General features: G+C 39.9%; 2 protein-coding genes across 3 annotated transcripts; one reads left to right on the forward strand and one right to left on the reverse strand.

Annotated features, from left to right (window-relative positions):
* Window positions 1–367: 367 nt before the first annotated feature.
* LOC118433561 lies at window positions 368–3,295 on the reverse strand. Its single transcript, XM_035845562.1, has 2 exons — window positions 3,027–3,295; window positions 368–2,935 (listed from the first exon to the last, which is right to left on the reverse strand). Exons 1-2 carry the CDS (start codon window positions 3,280–3,282, stop codon window positions 2,406–2,408), a joined length of 786 nt encoding a protein of 261 aa, XP_035701455.1. The 5' UTR covers window positions 3,283–3,295; the 3' UTR covers window positions 368–2,405.
* Window positions 3,296–12,846: 9,551 nt separating this feature from the next.
* On the forward strand, window positions 12,847–15,669 carry LOC118433567. 2 transcript variants are annotated; one of them, XM_035845570.1, is made up of 5 exons: window positions 12,847–13,033; window positions 13,999–14,064; window positions 14,145–14,336; window positions 15,359–15,437; window positions 15,515–15,669. In XM_035845570.1, exons 2-5 carry the CDS (start codon window positions 14,011–14,013, stop codon window positions 15,571–15,573), a joined length of 384 nt encoding a protein of 127 aa, XP_035701463.1. In that variant the 5' UTR covers window positions 12,847–13,033; window positions 13,999–14,010; the 3' UTR covers window positions 15,574–15,669. The 2 variants fall into 2 exon arrangements, with proteins under 2 accessions (XP_035701463.1, XP_035701464.1); XM_035845571.1 differs by lacking the exon at window positions 12,847–13,033 and having other exon boundaries at window positions 13,489–14,064.
* The last annotated feature ends 5,928 nt before the right edge of the window (window positions 15,670–21,597 follow it).

Genomic DNA, 21,597 nt, shown 5'->3' on the forward strand with positions numbered 1-21,597 from the left:
CTGATATTTAGGACGTGATTACCTACATACAATTCTGACAATGATTCAACTAATTGCGTGCAATTACTATGCATCATTTATCTGTAATTGATGTAGCTACCTACGTATTTTTATCAATAATTTGCTACCTACATCATAATTAAGTCTATTCATTAATGGAGTAATCGCAATAAGAGTTTTATAATAGACAGATAAGCCAAAGCGTAGACATAACGAATACAATTATGTAGTTCAATATTAATTTAAAATGTATAGAGATTGATTGATTGATTGATTGAAGTTTTTATTAATGGTGTCGAATGAGCGTCAGCACAAGTACTGATTTTCAGCCCTGGACACCTAGCGACAAACTCGACAAACTCGACAAACACCAATTAACGTGATTTATAAAATTCCAAATTAACAGATTTAAACATTTTTTATTTAACTAATTTATCATGATGTTACAGAGTGGTTTTGTGGGACGTAAAATAAAAGTAAATTTATGGCTGAATCTATTATATTATGCCTCGAAAGAAAACAAAATATATACAATTTACAGGAATTTCGCTCAAACTGAATACATATGTACTTGTATCCATTACTCGTAATCATCGCCACAATTAGAGATGCAACGAGTCCTAAATTTTCAAGCCGAGTCGAGTTCGAGTACTCGGCCAAATTTTGGACCGAGTTCAAGTACTCGCTGAAACTCGGTCATCGAGCGCTCGAAAACCCGAGTAATTTGTCATTCTCACCCGAAAATACGGCAATTGTAAAGTTGATTTTAACTCATTGACAAATTACATAATGAACAATGTCGTAAATCCAAAAGATTATACTAGAAATAATTATTTGTGTACTCTCGTTTTTGTAAGAGATCTAAATCTAGAGTAGTGTTCTACATTTCCATCTGTGTAATTTGACATATTTTACCATAAAATTATAATAGTAAAACTCGGCCGAGTACCAAAAAAGCTCGGCCGAGTTCGAGCTCACCAAAAATATGCCGAGTTCACCGAGTACCAAGTCTAACCGAGTACTCGTTGCATCCCCAGACACAATTCTAATATTTATAGAGAAAGACGCCCAAACACAACTGGAAAGGAACCCCAATGAAAACTTATGGATCTCACATTTTGAGCTGGATAATATTATCTTGCTCGGACCAACAAATAAGCTGAAACATATTCTTCTAAAAAAATTTATAAATTACTTTCAGGTCTGCATATTTTGTCCATGAAATTTAAATTACATGCATCAAACTGCGAATTATGTACACATCATGCCTTTGCCCTGTGATCTGTATCTATGCCATAACTCAACATCCATCCTCAATACTTAGCGACGTGCAAAAGTGATATCGCCGACAGCCTAACAACTGCGCCGGCAATCTGTATAGCACTATGATCAGCAGAATCTTCTCCAATCTCGCTAACCACTCCTAACATCATATTGAGGCATCTTTGAAGATTTTTCATCGTATCCATCGCATCCTCACTTTGCTCCGTGAATATCTCATTAGGATCGTGCCTAGCTACATAGTGGCGGGGGGAGGATCGCATCTTATTAACAACAATACGACCCCCTTCGCCAACCGTGTATCTTACAAACTTCCTAAAAACATAGAACTCAATAACATTTTTCCACTTCGTGTAATTTAAGCCTTCCTCAAGGAAATAACAAATTTCAAAACATAAAAAACTGCGAGGGTCATTTATTTCGCTAAAAATTGTGAATAAAGCTTTCAAAAATCTCTCTTCACCATCTCTAAATATTTGCCGCGTTACTTCTTGCACTAAACGATGCATATTAACTTAACTTAACTCAACCAATTCCTCATTTTCCTTTATGACATTGAGTAAACCGAAGCATTTAAGTACATTTACAGCGTCGTCGAAACTAGTGGCGCCAAAATTTTTAAAATTACTTTCAAAATAGTTTTTGATTCTACCAGTACCAAACCATCTTTTCCTTACGCATTCCTTACCAATTTTCTGCATAAGGTATTGAATAAATTTGAAATTAATCCTATCAGGATTTAAATAGGATGCTAGTTTCAGCACAATTTCAGCCATACCACCTTGTCCGTCAGCATTGTCTACAATTTTGCTAACCGTCATCCTGATCGCGGTGAAGGATGTCAATTGATACCCCTCGGAGTCCAGCGGTGATAACGGTTGTTGCAGCATTTCCATTTTACGAATTTGAAATTCCGCCATATAATTATGAATTGAATACTTTTCATTTTTAATCCTCCTTGCATGCTTAATGTAGGCGCCAGCTTGTTGAATCGCTAAGGGAAAGTTCTCCATCAGTGTGGCCAAATTTCTCACCATGTCTGCCTTTTCGTCCGGAAGTAGTCCCCTTATCAGGCAAGCGGCATCTCCCCCATCCAGCGGGGTTAACCGTATCTCGTCCCGAATTCAAGACAGCACTGCAACATTTCTCGATGTGACGACAACAAAACACTTTTCCGGGTAGGGGACCAGTGCGCGAAGTATGGAGGCCACAATTTCGTTCATTTCGTCAACATTATCGACCACCAAGAGCATTTTTTGACTCGCTGATAAATTTGATAATACGGACAGGAGGATTTCCGCTGACTCTTTAACTTCATCCATTCCCTCATCACGGATTGGGGTTGATGTTAACTTTGCCAATTTATGGATAGAGGTGGTAATCGTGGAAGAGTTCTCGCCTAAAAGGTAGATACAGGAGTATCCTTCTCGTTCGATAACTGTCCATGCTAATTTCGTTAGTAGAGACGTTTTTCCAATCCCGGGCAATCCCGTAATGGCCACGGTTGTTTTCGATTTCATAAACAATTGTAGCACCGCGAGTTGTTTGTGTCGTCCCGTAAAAGTGGGGGATGATTTGCCAAGTTGAAATATGAATGGTTTGACGGGGTCCTTCGGGGCAGTAGTAATTGGAATACAATTGGATTCAAGCAGTTCTGTATATAGAAACGTTTTAAAATTTATGTAAAAATTTTTAATTTATGCAAGGTTATTAAAGGTAATTTATTAATTGTTCCTACTACCTACCTGCGGACATGATGAAATCGTTCTGTTTCAGGATTTGAATCAGAGTAGTTAATCGGGCCCACTCTCCCCTCGCTGAGACCCATCGTTTCAAAATTGTATTAAATAATGTAAACGTTGTGAGGGTAGAGTTTGAGTAAGAATTTTTCAATTGATTAAAATCAGGATCTACAAACTTCAGGCAGGAATAAAATTCCTCCCAATTCTTGATAAGTGTTTCATCCTGAATTAAAATACGGGAAACCTTCCCAATATCCATTGTTATGTCCTGATTTATTTTAAAGTTGGGTGATGAGTTGGAATGATTATATAAGGAGTAATGAATAATTTATGGACGACATGGCTCAGCCATACCAACAGGAATTATCTTATCTATCTGCAACATTAATTATCTTATCTTTTAATTGGCAGCGGAATATTGTACGACAGTATGCAAATGTCTGTAATGTATTGCGACTTACTAAATAGTTTATTTAACGTTTCTAACGCATTAAAACACAATACCCGTGGCTTACACAAAGTTCGTTACTCTTTGCGTGGCAAAGTTTGCCAGATAAATTAAATCAATTACTTAAGTTGTTCTGTGGGATGCATTCGTGACGATGCACACTGATCAATGACCGCAAGGTCATTGATTTTCACAATTTTCTCTCTGAGGAGTAAAATTTCTGCCTTTTTTTGATTTCTCCTATGCCAACCGAATGTTAAATTTGAACATTTTCTTGCCAAAAAATTGGATATCTCCTAATATAGCGCAGTGTTAAATTTTGAATCTTTCAAGTTTTTCGAGTTTTTCTAAAACTACTGAAGGACTAGGGAAATCAGAGGGTAATAAATGGCCACAGCTTTTAATTTTTTTATTTTGACGGTCATAATGGGTAAACAATAAATAAATTACGAAAAGTTGGAAAAAGTTACCGGGGACCAGAGCCGTACCGACAGTGGAGACGAGTGGATAGTCCAATCCAGGCCGTACCGACCGATAGGCCGTACCTGGCGGATCGACTTTGCACTAGATAAAATGCAGATTTTTTAAATTTTAATTTAAACCAAAATTAAATTACAAATGTAAATTCTTAAATTTTAAATTTAAAAATTATAAGTTTCAGTAACTCTTCAGAATTTTTAAGAATTTTAAAATTGTAAGTCTCGCTAGTTTCAAACAAAAAAGTAGTCTAGTTTAGATGAGTAAGTTTTTGTCTCGCTGGTGCAGTCTGATTTGTGTCAAATAATTCTGCACGAGTACTGTCACGTTAACAAGTATTTTTATCACTAAATTCAAATTTAGTTCAAATTTTTCCCCAGCTTGGTATTAGTGAATATGTGTCCGGCCGAGTCACGAATGTGGCAGCACTCGTTCTGTATATTATATTACAAATTTTTTACCGCATTTTCCAATTAAAACATTAAACTATTTTTTAAGTCTATTTTTTCGAAATTTCCCAAATCTTGGAAACTTCGGCGATTTTTAGTAAAAAAAAACCGTGACACACCCACCCCTATATTTTTTAACTAAAATATGTAGGATAAATGTCCCAACATTCCTGACATGGCTGGACACGGATTGGACAACGCAAAGGTTTCGAGAACAAATTAAATCCCCAATTTTGCAATAAATTTTATCATATCTTGCAAGTTTCTGTTATTTTTAGCAAAACAACTATGACACACTTCACGGGTGGCTTTTTATATGTTATGCTCACATGTTGCAAGTATCTAATCCAGTCAATAGTTGGACCGATATCGATGAGTAAGGTGCGATAAAATATATAAAACTAGAAAAATTTGGACATTTTTCAGGAATATTTTGGCAGCGGGCTAAATTTTTCCTTGGGTTATATTTTCATGAGTTCATTAATTAATGCATTAGTGTATAATGTAAGTGGCATCAGTTTTTTCCTCAGACATTTCTACAGATTTGGTTCAGTTTTAAAGATAGGGCCCTCCGAATGACAAAAAAGATGGGTGGTCAAAATTGGGGTTTTTGCCCCAGAAAAGTGGTCCCCGGTAACTTTCTCCAACTTTTCGTAATTTATTTATTGTTTACACATTATGACCGTCAAAATAAAAAAATAAAAAGCTGTGGCCATTTATCACCCTCCGATTTCCCTAGTTCTTCCTCCCTCCCGCACCATGACCACGACATACTTGTAATGTCCCCAAATTAATGCATTTTCTTGTAGTTAATTACACTCCTTAAAGGGTTAATGTTACGGTCGGGGCTTATCAACTTCAGAATTATCTTCTCGTGATAACTAATTTTCTGGTGATCTGACCTCGTGCCGTAATGAACTTATGCATAGACTTCACTTTGACTTATGCGTAGACTTATTGGACTTTATACTGGACTTATGCGTAGACTTATTGGACTTTATACTGGACTTATGCGTAGACTTATTGGACTTTATACTGGACTTATGCGTAGACTTATTGCACTTTATACTGGACTTATGCGTAGACTTATTGGACTTTATACTGGACTTATGCGACTTATGACTTATACTGGACTTGGACTTAAACTGGACTTGGACTTGACTAAGCTGGCCTAAATCTTGCCAAAACTACTTAAATCGTGCCAAAAATGCTCTATCCAGCTTGAAGTAAGGTAGACGCAAATGAATAACTAACAAACTTTAATTAAACTCTTTCTGTTAATTAATTTTTAGACTTTATTCGAATATTTGACGACTACAAAAAAGCGAGCTTCTTGCTTGCTCAACTTCTACTTACTTACTACTTCTTACTAACCTACCCAACGTTTACTCTCTCACACAAAGGAAAACGCTCTTTTCATACCTCGTTTCCCACTCAGTCATTAACATGGCAACGGTCACCTCTTCATGGGGCAATTGAACACTTACATTCATTCTTATACTTAAATACTTAACCAAATTATCATCTAAAATTGCATGACATTTATACGTCAAATTATTCGTTACTAAACTTATGCCTCGCCGTGACACTGATGCTTAATTCTTAACCAAATAATCTTATAAAAACTACATAGACTTCTTCGCATAAATTAACCATTATTAAACTCATGCCTCGCCGCAACAGTTAGAGTGTCAAAAGCACTGTTAAACCCATGCACAATACTTCACATCATTACCGTATCTTGTTTGAATTATTTCAGAAGTCTTATTCCTGCCTCCTGCTGCCTCACCCTTATGCGCAATAGACACATTATCAAGGAGAATAAAACCCTTTTGTCCCATTCGCAATATCGACTCGCCTCTTAAAAGAGGGTAAATATTTATTTTGCATCTCTCCGAAGTGCGACGAGTTTGTGGGGTCATCGAAAGAACCACACCTGTGATTCATTTCAACATTTATGTACATATCTGGTAATCTCTAACGATGCGACAGCCTCATCGTGAGATTTAAATGGCTTCTTAATTTGTCCTTTTTCTAACGTAACTTCCCAGAACAATCTGGTTCTAATCCGGTTTAAACCATCGAACTATAGACATACGTATAAAAAATTGTGAGGAATATGTTGTATCTCACAAAGTTGCTTGCGTGACCATATAAATTACTGCTAAGAAAATAATCATCTCATTTAAAAGCTTGTTATTAATCTGACGTTGAAGTACCTAATTAAGCACGTCCGTGTCTAATAAACTGGGCCAAATGTATACATCGCCGAGTTAACGGATCATGATATATTATCTTATTTCTGCTTATGTGCGATTTAAACCTTGGCAGCCATACTGGTTGCAAAACCTCCTATTCTGTTCAATTTTTAAGTATTAACCTTAACCTTGCTGGAAGATGGCCAACGGAAAATTTACACAAGCCACTGCAACAATGAGGGTGATCGAAGTATTGATTGTGCTAAGTACAGGATCACGGAAAGTACTTTCCACGACAATGTCAATTCCCAACTATTTTGATGAGCATGACATCCACTTCATCTCAGCGCTTCATGGAGGTACCAAGAGTAGACATCCCCCTCCATATTTTGGACACATTGTAACCAACAATCCAAACACACCCATCCTCTTGAATCAAATCTATGTTAACCTCACACACGTAATACTTGGCGCGGCGGAAAATCCGATCATTAATTTCAGGACAAGGTCGGGTTGGGCATCCGTCTCATTTCTGGATTCTGTACCTGGAGATACAGATAGAGATACCTGGAGATAGAGAGTTTCAACCCAAGTTTTATATTCCAACACACCGATGACCCCTGCAATGCATCAATTTACAAATATTATTCAGACCACGAAGGCATCTCAAAACTCATCGTCTTCAATGTCAACTACCCTGACGACGTTTTTATTCCCTGCATACCATGTCTCCACTCTGTCCCTGTAAAATTGAGGATCAGCCCTCTCCCAAAAATTGAATCAGTTTGGTGGACAGAAAATACAAATTTACTCCAAAAGAAGGTGTTATACAACAGAAATATCGACCTAAAACAAATTAACTGTCAAGTTTACCATGTTCGACAAATGTCGCCCAAAGACTGCAAAATTGTTCACCTTTCGCAAAATTTGAACTTTTCCATTGTTGGGCGACCCAATACCTTTGAAGTATCAATTCTGGCTGCTGGCACGTATTATTCTCGTAGATTTAGTTTTATGATGCCATACTCGGTCAAGTTCAAATCTGTCCAGTTTTCCATTATAACGCAATACCCGTCCGGGTTGGAAGGCATGGCTGCATTTTTGCACCCGTTCAGCCCCGCTGTCTGGTCGACCTTGTTGCTTGGTTGTGTGACCATATGTTTGGTGGTTCAAGTAACAAAGGAGGACATAACTTTGATCCAGGTTACCTTTGATATCATAAACATAGTCGCCCTCCTGCTTTCGCAGGGAGAGAGTTTGAAAATATGTCACAACAGGCAGACATTTGCTGCACCAATAGTCACAGTTTGGCTACTCTGCGGGTGCTACGTTGTCATGGAAAATTTACACACGGGGGAGATATTTTCATATTTGAGCGCCATCAAGCCTCCCCAAGTCCCCCGAAACATTCTCCCAACTGGTGGACTTAGACATCCCAATAATTACAATTAGCTCCTACTCGATACGTGATAGTTTGGGATCTATTTTGATGGCCAATACAATCCCGTGGTACATTCAGTTTTACCAGGATACAAATATATCCACCCAAATACTCGTCAAACTGAAGAGTAGGCTCACGTTTGTCAGTGCGCTATGTTCCATGGCACACTTTGTAGAATTCTTTACTAGTATTTTAGCCTCAAAACCTCTCACATATTTTAACACGTCCATCGATCCTCGTCAAACGTACGCTATTATGGATGACCATGATAACTATGAACGTCTATCGACCCTCTTAAAAATAAATGGCAGTCAGTCAGCCTTAAATGGAAGGGATTGAACCCCATTTGTTTCTGTCTCGTACGACCAACGCTACAAAAACTGGCTGTCTCCACTCCTTGCCAGAAAGCTGGGGCAACCCGAGGTCTCAGGCATTCCGGGGAGATGGGACGACCTCCAGACGGTAACTGATGTGGAAGGAGTTCTATATCTAATTGAGGATCCTGCCTATGAAAGATATACGAAGGGAGTCCCTCCAACTAAGGAGTCCAAAGCAAAGGAAACCCCTGTTCCACTTAAGGCGGTGACATCTATTTTCATCTTGTCTTCATTTCTCCTCCTGCTGGCCCTGACTAGTTTTGGAGTCGAACGTAGAACTCATTTCTTTATAGAAAGTACCAAGCACTTAAAAAAAATTGGGCTGGGTCAGTTAAAAAATCAAAACATCAACTCTTCATACAACGTCAAATTATTTTTGATAGAAAGATGAGCATATTTTAAATTTTCAAAGTTTCTAATAATGTTGAAATAGCTGCAATTACTGGTAAGTGTGGCATGGATATGTGTTGAAGTCACAACTCTTTTAAAAATCCAGATTTTGGCTGGAAACTTTTTTTAAAATACCGCCACGGGCGAAAACATCCTGGTAAACGAAAGAATATGGGTCCGCTTGTATTTGAGGCTGAGCGATTTAAAATTAGTCCCGACAAGATTGGCGATAACCACCTGACACCCCTCCATAGTGAGTGAAGATCATTTCATATCCACGAGGGTAAACTCTTAGGAAAATCAGTAAAGCGCGGTATTGATATGTGACTTTACCGCCTTGGTAATGATTTAGTAATAAATTGACAAAAATAATACCATATGGTACAAAATTTAATACCACCTAGTAATAAAATGATTACCACATAGAATTATTTCATTACCGAATCTATACCAGGGTAGTACAACCGTTTAAATCCAAAGCGGTAGAGTAACATATCAATATCGCTGATTTTTTTAATACCCAGTTTCTAAGAGTGTATGTTGTCCTGTTTACGGCCAACCCGTGTCTCCTTACTATTTACGCTGTGTCTCTATATATATATTTTTTTAGAGCCATATCATACTAACAATGGAGGTCTCCCAACGTATGCTCACAGATTTGGACGAAACTAGTGTCAATCGATCACAAATTTAACCAATATGAAATTTGCAAATGCAACTATCTGCCAATGCGCAGGAAGATATTTGCATAAAAAGAGGCGAAAACGCGCCCAAAATGCCATCAATTTTACACTTTTCGAATTTTGGCTTACAAATTTGCAAGTTTCCGGTTCTTCTTATGCAAATATCTCCGCCAAACCTGCGCATTGGCAGATAGTTGCATTTGCAAATTTCATATTGGTTAAATTTGTGATCGATTGACACTAGTTTCGTCCAAATCTGTGAGCATACGTTGGGAGACCTCCATTGTAAGTGTACTAGAATACCAATTTCCATATTCAGCGTGAAACTCGGATTCTCGTGTATCCACCAGAATCTGTGTTTACGACAGTGCCGTATGTATGTATGTATTGGTGGGGTGACGATCCTGCCATTGTTAGACAGGACCAATCAGCTGCGTAAGCACTTATGGCTTATTGCAGTCTCCCCATACACGGCACGTGCCTTAATGTGCTGAATCCCCTAAGACAGATAAATCCCCCATGACTTAAAAATCCTCCGGTCCTGACTATAAATTAAGTCAGGACCAGAAAGAGATTTGGACATTCTCCGCCAAATTCTGGTGGCATATTTCTACACCTCCCACTTTTCGGTCCATCCTAGGTAGCGAATCCTCCACCGCACGACGACCGGCCCAAAAAGAACCCCCCAGTGGTTCGCCACCACGACCAACTCCTGAGAAACTCAGCGGGTCGCAGCCCCACCAGACTCAGTCCGCCGGGCCACCCACCGTGCGGCAGAGCCCCCCACCAGTGATGAACTCAATTACCCTACGCTCTCCACCACAGCGTATGTAATATTAACAGTGGGCGAGGACTTGGTTCAAGGCCCACGGACTGACCACCTGAACGAGAACTACTCATTTCTCAGTCCTGCCCCCTGCCCCAGAATCGGCGTGGTGACCGACTCAGGGTGGCTCGTAGTCAGGAGGGTCTGAGACAGCGCTCGTCCATTCCATCCAGGGCACTTGTTCCTCCTCCCAGCCCAACCTGCAAAAAATAAATATTAGTAAACTAAAACATATTGCAAGCCACGTTGATGGACACGTGGCATGCAAGGATTTTGGGTGAAAATAAAGTGTGGGGCAAATAAAATAAAGTCAAGTCAGTGCCGTATGTGTCGCACTTTGACATGCAGGATTAAATTAATTCTGGGCTTATAAAAACATGATAGCCTTTTATTGTTATCATGATTTTTTCATATGAATCTGTAATTTGGGGCGATTTGAATCTGCATTAGTGACAAAAAGTGTGCTACGGCACTTGCTATATAAGATGGTCCCCGCAGCAACTTTGACCGCAAAAATCTCATGGTCCCGGTCATTTCCCGGCGGACAACAGAAGCTGAAAATGTAGCTCTTCTGACGTAGAAAAACCTGGCATCAGGTTGTCAGCCGAGAAATGACCGGGACCATGAGTTTTTTAACGATTTATGTGTCGCTAAAAAAAAACGCGAATTTTCGAATTTTGAAACTTTTGATGCATCAAAATGTTCGTATTCATAGGGGAATTGAAATGTCAAATGCAGCTTGGGGTCTAATTATTAGCGTGTCGAGTGTGCATTAACTTTCTCATTTTCCCCAATTTTCTTCCCAAATTATCGAAGGGGGTGTGGTTGCATATAATTCAAAAATAGTCATGCTACAATGTAGCATGACCATAGCATGACTACAATGTAGCAGCTACATTGATCCTTCCAATGGGATATTCCTTGGCATATTTTTAAATGAATTTCGGTGAAATCATGCAACGGGGGCTGTGCACAGTACATTTGATACATTTGGTATGGCTCTTTATATGTTTGGCCCGGGCCCCCAACAGCTCGGAATACGCAAAAATTTCATTAAAAAAGTGCCTGTGGAATTGTTTCCGATAATTTTGGATTATTTCGCTCTGCGCTCTGCTTCACAATACATGCTAAAACCACTATTGAAATTAGCCTGGTGATGATTTTTGCCTGATAGGAAATCGAAAAATAAGACATTTTTGTTGTTTCATATTTTTTCTAAAAAGTGACCGTATGACCTGTTAAAAAACATTGCACTTTTTCTATTCTATGCATACATGCATGTTAAACAAAAAAAATTAAAGTTTTTTAACAGGTCACTTTTTTGTAAACTATGAAAGAAGGAAAATGCCTTATTTTTTGATTTTCTAAAAATAATTTTAGAAAAATCACCACGAGGCTAATTTCGAAAGTGGTTTTAGCATGTATTTTGAAGCATAGGCTGTCCAGAGACCCGGGGAAACCCTGATTGTATCAATTAATAATTGATTTGCGGGCTATTAAGTGCATGTCCTAAACTTCAGGACATAAACTTGCCTTTTCTCTTACCTAATTTAGTTTTGTCTAATTTATTTATTGAGGAGTATAAAACTTTCTGTAGTCTGTATCCCAGAATGCCGCAAAGTTTGGAGCATATCTTATCGAAATTCAATCTAAACTAGAACTGTATTATCGATAGTACGACTATGTTGAAGCTGTGTTCGCAAAACAGCAAAAAAGTGCTGTAATACAATTTTGCTTTTTACATACATACCTTTTAGATTTCTTTTTTAAATTGGACATAAAGATCATTTAGCTCTTTTTATAATAGAACAAAGGAAGCACATACCTCTTTTTAAAACGATGTGGTGGCTTGTTTAATATATTTTAGTTTTTTCACCACCCGTGGCTCGAATCACCCAAACAAATCCGTAAAAAAAACAAATATTATTAGAATTTTGCATAACTTAGGATGAGTTGGTTTTGTAATCTTTAACATTAAAAATAACCCTTTAATAAAATCTATTTAAAATTTGTATTATAAATTTCTAGCCCATTTTTTGCCAAAAAGTTAATTCATTTCAACAAGAATGATAACTTTTGTCCCGTGATTATTCAATATTCGTGACCACGAACATATTTATTTACCAGTACATAAATTTGCAAATAAAAGGAAAATTTATCTCTAACTAGTAAGTTGTACACGCATACACGCACTCATTTATTTAGCACGAACACGATTTTGTTAAAACCCCGTTCTAAGGTTTTGCATGTCACGATAATTTTTTACAATAGACATGTTTTTCCTAAAATATTTTAATATAATTCAATAAGGAGGTTGCATGCTTTAAATTACTCATATTATGTGAGTCAAATGAGTATATACATAGATTCTATTCAATTCTATGGGACATAATCCTCCTAAGAATCATTGATTGAATAGATTATTATTTTTATTATACATCCCATTCATGATAAAAACGCTATAGAAAATATACATCAAATCAATTCTGTATCAGGATGAAGGATTCAGTTAATGCCAGTTTCTCCAACTAAACTATATGTAGTTATACGCTTGAAGAAATAAAAATTAATTTCCACCCACACAATTTCTTGCAACTTTGTGTTTCATAATATGAATTTGCCGATCCACCTGTTACCAATTTTTCTTCTTCTTCACTCTGCACATACCTTTTCAAGACGAACGGATCCAGGCTAGAGTATGAGATTGAATTTGAACGCGCGGTACGTATATTTTTAATTCTGATGAAATTACCTATCTACAGATATTTATAAATAAATATTAATGTACCTTTAACACACTAATTGGCTAACAAGGAGTCTCTACTTCGGCGTTCTAAATAGTACCACGTGCAGGGATCCGTGTGGTAATTACCTGTAGGCTTAATTAATTAGCGCAAGGTACTTTATGCGATCGGTTAGTTAGTCTGTCTGTCCGTCTGTCTGTCAACACTAAAACTCTAGAACGGTTTGTCGCAGCGACCTGAAATTTTTAACACATGTTCTACACGTGTAGGGGGTGACACCCTATTAAGGGGGTGTGGCCAATTTGTCGACATCATGTCGAAAAACGGCGCCAAGCCCTAATTTCGGCATTTTTTGGGCGATTTGCATCAAATTTGGACAAAACATGTTTTTCCGTGTTGTCGACATGTCGCAATATGGCGACTAAGGTTTCGACACTTTTTTTCGCCACATTCTGTCGCCACGCTCTAATTTCTGCATTTTGCGATCGATATGCATGCAATTTAGGCAAAACATGTTTTTCGGGGTTGTCGACATGTCGCAGTATAGAGCATGTGGTCAATTACAGATAATTAGATTAATTTGAGCTTTATAGCGCAAATAAATTCTCAGCATTCTCAGCATTCTCAGCATTATTGCGCTACTTATGTATCGTGCTTGGCCGCACTTTGTTTAATTTGGATCGACCAAATTTTTCACGCAAAGCCTAACGAATTCCAAAATATAACTTGCATATTAAATTTGTTTGTATGTAGATGAGTTGCATTGAATATAGTCCAAATGTTAGGGATGCAGCGAGTCCTAAATTTTAAAACCGAGCCGAGTTCGAGTACTCGGGTAAATTTTGGACAGAGTACTCGAACTCGAATTCCAGTAAAATCAATTATGCCGACGGTGTGGTCACGTTAATTTCTTAATAAGTATTTAAAATTTTCACGACACAGAATTCTGGTGACATGTCGTTACTCCTTATTCCTTCCAACCTTTGGAGACCTTTTAGTAAGGCAGATGTAAGTGACATGTCGAATCTCCAAGTATTGTTTTATTCAATTTCTTACTTCTGAATTAATTAATATATTTATTTTCATAGACATGCCGTGACAAAGTTAAGCTTCTAAGGGATGAACTTAATCAAATTATTCCACTAACCGTGGCATTTCCTTGGTCAGGATGCGAGCTTGACAAAACCACGAGCACAACTTTGTGCAAAAACCATAGGATGTTTGCATCTTCAAAAGATCGCACGTGGTATGTGAGCATCGCAAACTGTAACAGTACAAAGGTATGGGATATCTCTAATCAACTACGAGCTGTCCCGCCACAAGAGCTGAGTCGTGTTTTCAGAAATCCGATCCGATCCATTTTGCGGATCATCAAAAATATCCGATCCGACCCGTTTTTCGGATTTACAAAATACCCGATCCGATCGGTTTTTAGCCCGAGTGAGGGCTTATGTAACAGTCATGTTGTCTTTCTGTCTATCTGTTCGTCTATCGATTACGGTCGTTAAACTTACCCTTTCGACTTGAAATTTGGTACACATGTAGTATGGGCTAAATGAGGAGTGAAGTTCGAAGATGAGCAAAATCGGTCAAGTAGTTGACCAGTAGGGGTGGTTTGGGTGGGTAGGGTGACTGGCACCAAAATTCCAAATTGTCTAATTGAAGAATGTTAATTAAAATCTGAAAAATTTTAGCCTGGAGGAACTCTATCGGACAACCCGTACCGACTTTTCAAAATTTTCATATCTAGCTGAAATTTGGTATATAGGCTACTAATTGCAACTAATGGAATAAGATGAATTTAGATTGGAAAAATCAGTATTTTTTAAATTTCTTGATATGCAATAAGATTTCATGCAAAAAAGTCGTATTGAGTGATAACAACAACTTGGCCTGACTCGGGCTACATCAAGTCTGCACTGTAAGTTTTTACTAGAAAATATGAACTACTAACAAAAAAGACGGATATTCAACTCAGGATCAACCTAATACTTGAAATTCGAGTATCTGGCTTCGCATAAGGCGACAAATCTGAGTCGGATCCACGATTTCAGAAACCCGAGCCAATGCATTTTTTGGATTGAAAACAAAAAATATCCGATCCGGTTTTCGGATCGATTAAAGATAATATCCGATCCGATCAAAACGGAAAGGATTATCCGAAATAACGGATATCCGACTCAACTCTGCAGGCCACCCGACAAAGTACATACAACTTTGTATGTACTTTGTACTAATATTAATATTGGAATATTAATTGCAAACAATTAATATTCCTAATCAATTTGCCGATATTATTTAGGGGCTTGACATAAAATACAAAATTTCTATGAAAAACCACGGCGATCTTGAGAAAGGAGCTTCTCATGCTAGTCGACTTTGTAAGTTATTTCTGCTGTGATAACTTGTTTAAGAAATTCTGATAGTGTAGCAAATTTATTAATTTTATCCCTTTCAGATACTCGGTCGTCATTTGTATTCCTTGGGTTTGTGTATGCCTTCTTTGGGTTATTGTGAAGAAAAATGGTGTTGCAAAATTTGAATGAAATAAACTGGTTGACAAATTTATGAACTGGACAAATTTAAAATTATAAAATTGTATCGATATGCATAGCAATATGTATAATTAAGTACATGGTTAATAAAAATTTAGATATTAGACATTGGCTATTGTGGCTCATTCAAAATTATTTAATTAGCTTACCAGATCCAAAACAGGGCATAGGAATTTAGTAATACGAATAATCAATATGAATATGATTCATATTATATGAATAATTAACTATTTAGAATATGCGTTTTTTCAAATTTTGAATGGATGGATGAAATTTTGAACAGGCATTGATCAAGTTGTTAACCCATCATCGTGACACGCCTGGTTACATTTTATCATCATTAATGTTTCGCCGTCTTATGCTGGGCAAAGTTAATTTCGGATGAAAGCCCTGGATTGTGTTAATATTTATCCGGTTGCCACGGATTGCACCGGATGGTTCATTCGGGTTACTTTAGCTGGTTTCCCGCACTATTGGGTCCACACGTATCGTTGGATTGGAGAAGAATTAATCAAGGAAGGCTTACAAATTGGCTCCGCGGGACCCTGCTTTGATCAATGTGACGCGCGAAATTGGAACGGTGACAGGAAAGAAGCCGTCCATGTCACGCTTTATGACGAAGAAAAATTCAGGGGTAATTTAATAATTATGTAAAATAAAGTGCGGCAAAGCACGATACATATGTATGTAGCGCAAAAATGCTTAGAATGCTTCACAAAATAAAACAAATAATTCACCGATTCAAATTTTAATAATGCCTAACAACGAATTAATTAAAAACAAATTAATTATCTGTAATTGACCACATGCTCTGTACTGCGACATGTCGACAACCCCGAAAAACATGGTTTGCCTAAATTGCATGCATATCGATCGCAAAATGCAGAAATTAGAGCGTGGCGACAGAATGTGGCGAAAAAAAGTGTCGAAACCTTAGTCGCCATATTGCGACATGTCGACAACACGGAAAAACATGTTTTGTCCAAATTTGATGCAAATCGCCCAAAAAATGCAAAAATTAGGGCGTGGCGACGCTTTTCGACATGATATCGACAAAGTGGCCACTCCCCCTTAATAGAGTGTTACCCCCTACGCGTGTAGAACATGTGTTAAAAATTTCAGGTCGCTGTGACAAACCGTTCTCGAGTTTTAGTGTTGACAGACAGACGGACAGACAGACTAACTAACCGATCGAATAAAGTAGCCTGCGCTACTTAATAAACCGTTACCGACACATCCTTTTGGAAGTAACGCTGTATGACCATCACGGGAATTGCAGTAAGTGTTTTAAATATCTTAAATAGTGCATAACTGTACGGCACGTTAAAGCTCGGTTAAGAAACCAAGATCAAATTTTTCAAAAGTTGGAGCTTGGGAAATGCTTTAACAACACATGGAAACTATGTTGTTACCCAATCGAAGCTACATAATTTATATTTGACGTATTATTGCGGCAAATTCCTAAGAGCAGGGCTTCGCCGGGTTTCTTCGCCGGGTTTCTTCACAGCCTATGCTTCAAAATATATGCTAAAGCTACTCTTGAAATTAGTCTGGGGGTGATTTTTTTCTTATAGAAAATCGAAAAATAAGACGCTTGAGTTCTTTCATATTTTTCGAAAAAGTGACCGTGTGACCTGTTAAAAAACATTGAAGTTTAGCTATTTTACGTATACAGTCATGTAAAATAGTAAATTTGCCATGTTTTTTAACAGGTCACACGGTCACTTTTTCGAAAAATATGAAAGAACTCAAACGGCTAATTTTTCGATTTTCTATAAGAAAAAAATCACCCCCAGACTAATTTCGAGAGTGGCTTTACCATATATTGTGAAGCATAGGCTGTCCAGAGACCCGGCGAAACTCTGGATATGTTTACACTTGCTCAGGTCATTCAGCCACCCTTAATCTCACCTACGGCTGCGTCACCCTGGACGATGACAACCAACAAAATCCATCCATTCGGACCAACGGACACTGCGTCCTCCTCTACGGGATGACCAACTGTGGAGCAGAACACGGCTTCTACGTCGTACAAGAACTAAGAAACCATTCCTTCGATATTCCCTTGACGATTCCATTTTATCCAAAGTCCATCCAGTTATGTTATTACGAGGAACAGATTCCGTCCCAGGATGAACAAGAAGATTACGGGCTTAATCCGATAGCTGACAAGGAACCGATTTGGGCATTAATTTTGATCGGCTTTGGGGCCATATTTCTCCTCATGTTTACCGCCCTCGGGGAGCTTATATTTCTAAAATGTACCAAAGTACTGGGCTCCATGGAAAATTTAGTGTCTCCATTCTCGGTGGCGGAGTCCCATCTACCTTTTGCCCTTTCTTTTTCGGAGCGTCCCTCACGGCCCTCAAGAAAAAGTCGGGTGGGATCCGACCCATCGCCGTATGGAATACGTGGCGGCGCTTGGCCGCTAAGATCGTCGTGGGGAGAATAACCCCCCAACTAATCCAACATTTTTCTCCCCATCAACTTGGAGTAGGTATCAAAGGCGGGGCGGAGATCGGCGCCCACGCTGCCCGCATCTACTACAACCACGCCCACACCTCTCCAAAGGCGTTCCTGAAAATTGACTTCAGGAACGCTTTCAACGAAATTAGGAGGGATACGCTCCTCAACGTTGTCCGCGACTTGTTCCCGTCCATTTATCCCTTCGTGGCGCAGTGCTACGCCAGCCCCTCGTCGCTTTTTTACGGGACGATCCCCATCCCCTCGTTACTCGGGTGCCAGCAAGGGGACCCTTTGGGCCCCGCCCTATTTTCCCTCGTGGTCCACCCCATCGTCGAAGCAATTGAAACGGAGCTAAATTTGTGGTACCTCGACGATGGGGCCATGGGCGACTCACCGGACAAGGTTTTGGAGGCCCTAGCAACCGTTGCTAGGTTGAGTGGTGAGGTTGGGCTGCACCTCAACCACGAGAAATGCGAAGTGGGGATCCTGGGGGCGGAGCGGGAGGACGCCATCGATATCCTCCTCAAATTCCAGCAAGTGGCCCCCGGGATCCAGTTGATGTCCCCCGAATCTGCGATGTTGCTGGGCTCCCCACTTACTAATGAGGCGCTGGGAGTGGTCCTGGCCACGAAGACTCAGCAATTGGCCACCTTCTCCCAACGGCTCCTCGGTCTCTCGGCGCACTCGGCCTTTTTTCTCTTGCGCGCGTCAATCTCCATCCCGAGGCTCATCTATTTTCTCCGCTGCGCCCCATCGTGGAGAAAAATGGACGCTCGTCCATTACGACGCCACTCTTAAGGACGCACTCGAAGGGATCCTCAATTGTACTCTCTCGGAGGCGGCTTGGATGCAGTCGTCCCTGCCGGTGAAGGAAGGCACGCTGTGGATGTGGCGATACCGTGTTTTCTCGCGTCCGCCCACAGCGTTCTGCCCCACGTAGAACGTCTTCTTCCCGGCCACCTCCATGACACCGACATCGCCATGGCAGAGGGGGTGCAACGTTGGACGGATCTCGGACTGACGGACCTCCCACCTGAAACCGTCAGAGGAGTCCAAGCTGCGTGGGAGCGCCCTATTCTGGACAAAACCCTGTCCCAACTCTCCGACATGGCAGTGATCCCGGAGGATATTGCCCGACTACGATCCCTCCGAAACAAATACGCGGGAGTCTGGCTCAACGCTCTCCCCTCTCCTCACCTCGGTACCCTCCTACTCAACGAGACCTTCCGTGTCTCCGTCGCCCTCCGCCTCGGCTGTGACATCTGTCAGCCACACAAGTGCCCATGCGGAGCTCAGGTCTCTTCCCGCGGCCTACACGGCCTTTCTTGTCGCCGGAGCGCCGGTCGTTGGTCCCGCCACGAGGCCGCCAACGATGTTATCGCAAGGGCCCTCCGATCAGCGGAGGTAACCTGCATCAGGGAGCCAGCGGGGTGCTCCACCACGGACGGCAAGCGTCCTGACGGGATGACGCTTGTGCCTTGGGCGAGGGGAAGGTCCCTCGTGTGGGATTTTACCTGCGCCGACACTTTCGCCCCCAGCCACCTCCCAGATACCGTGCGGCATCAGGGCGCTGCAGCCAGCAAGGCGGAGGACGCCAAGAAGAAGAAATATGCGTTCCTCATGGACCGGTACATTTTTGTGCCGGTTGCCATGGAAACGACAGGTGTTTGGGGGCAGGACGGGCTGGCCCTCATCGAGCAAATTGGCCAGAGAATCGCCTCCGCGACTGGCCAACCGAATGCGGTCAACTTCCTCCGCCAAAGAGTTTCTCTCGCCGCGCAACGAGGGAATGTCGCCTCAATGTTAGGTACACTTCCTCCAGGAGGGAAGCTGGAGGCAGTGTACTATTTGTAGTACCGCCTTTTACCCATAATTTCCTTTTACGATTTTTTTTTCTACGATTTCTGGAGTTTTTTTTCCTACGTAATTTTTTCTACGTTTTTCAGTGAGGGATAATTTTTGTACAACGCTGGTCGTTTAGGCTTTTTTTATATACGAATTGTAACAGTGTCTCGTATAAATCGGAAATATGAGATTTTTTAAGCAATTTACATAATATCAGAAATAACATTTGTAACACATACGTACATAATAAAATTTCACGTGAAAATGCATAAATTTAACTACGTAATAATGATTTTGGTATAATTTTGCAACAATGGTGCAGGATAAGCGGATAAAATAGATACACAATTTTGGTATAGTTTTCCATTAATGATGCAGGATAGTCGGACAAAAGATATACATAATTATGATATAATTTTGCACTAATGGTGAAAACTAAACGATTAAAATGAATCCTTTAATTTGACATATAATCTCAACAAACTTGACGTCTAAAATATAGTAATTTGTTCCGGTTCTTCTGCACTTTTAGTGCATTTTGCATCTATTCACTCAATTGTTTTGCACCATTTTGACTTCCAGATTGTTCGATATCAATCATGCCACAGTGTTCCTTATTAATATGCATCAATTGATGCAAAAAACTCGTTAACACACAGACACACAGACAGACGGACAGACAGACGGACAGACAGACGGACGGACAAGAGGAATTCAATAGCTCCTCTGCTACGCAGGGTGAGCTAATAAACCGTTGCAAACGAAATGTAGCAAAGGGGTGAAAACACATGTAAATGTCCTTGTGGCACATCCACATCGTCTTTCAATACTTTCCCGTCATTTTCCTCAATTGTCTCACATTACCTCACGTCTCATTTAGCCCCGTTTCGACATAACTCACGCGTACTTTGAACGCACACGACTATACCTTTCGATACACACCCCACATGACATAATTCAGTTTGTCGACATGGCGTCGTCAACACGGTCACACGGTCATGGCACGTCGAAATGATGTCGATTTTTGAAATTCCCGCCCCAAAATACGTCTAAAACAGTGGAAACAAAATTCGACACCTATTCGACCCGGCGTCATGACCGTGGCGCCGTGACCTTAATACATACAATGCCCATCTTCGAACTCATCCATACTTCAAAAATTAGAAATACTCTGGCGAAAGCCGCATCTCGATATTCGCATCCGTTCTAAAGTTATCGTGGATACGGCAGACGGACAGACGGACGGATAGACGGACGGACAGGCAGACAAGACATTCCCATAAAGGGGTTTTCACCCCTTAATAATGGTAATTTTGGGAAATAATCTATCCATAACCATTATTAGCTAACATATGTACGCATAAATAAGTATAGTCGCTGTTACAAGCCCACTGGTCTGTGATGCTATTCTAAACGAGCTAGCAGCGGTGAAGGGTCTTTCATTTCTAGAAAGTTACTCTTTAAAAAAAGGTTACCAGTAAACAATTTTGGAAAATAATGTACCCAAATAAAATTCTAGCCAAAACTATGCCCTATAAGAACCAGAAACGCAAAAATTCGATTCATCCCTAGTAAAAGGTTTTTAAATATAATTTAAATATATTTTTACAACGGATTCATCAACCCTTTCAACATTTACCACTCGTCCTCGCCCTCAACTTGGAACGTTGACCAT

Source organism: Folsomia candida, unplaced genomic scaffold (assembly GCF_002217175.1).
Source record: "Folsomia candida strain VU population unplaced genomic scaffold, ASM221717v1 Fcan01_Sc058, whole genome shotgun sequence".
Taxonomy (NCBI): domain Eukaryota; kingdom Metazoa; phylum Arthropoda; class Collembola; order Entomobryomorpha; family Isotomidae; genus Folsomia; species Folsomia candida.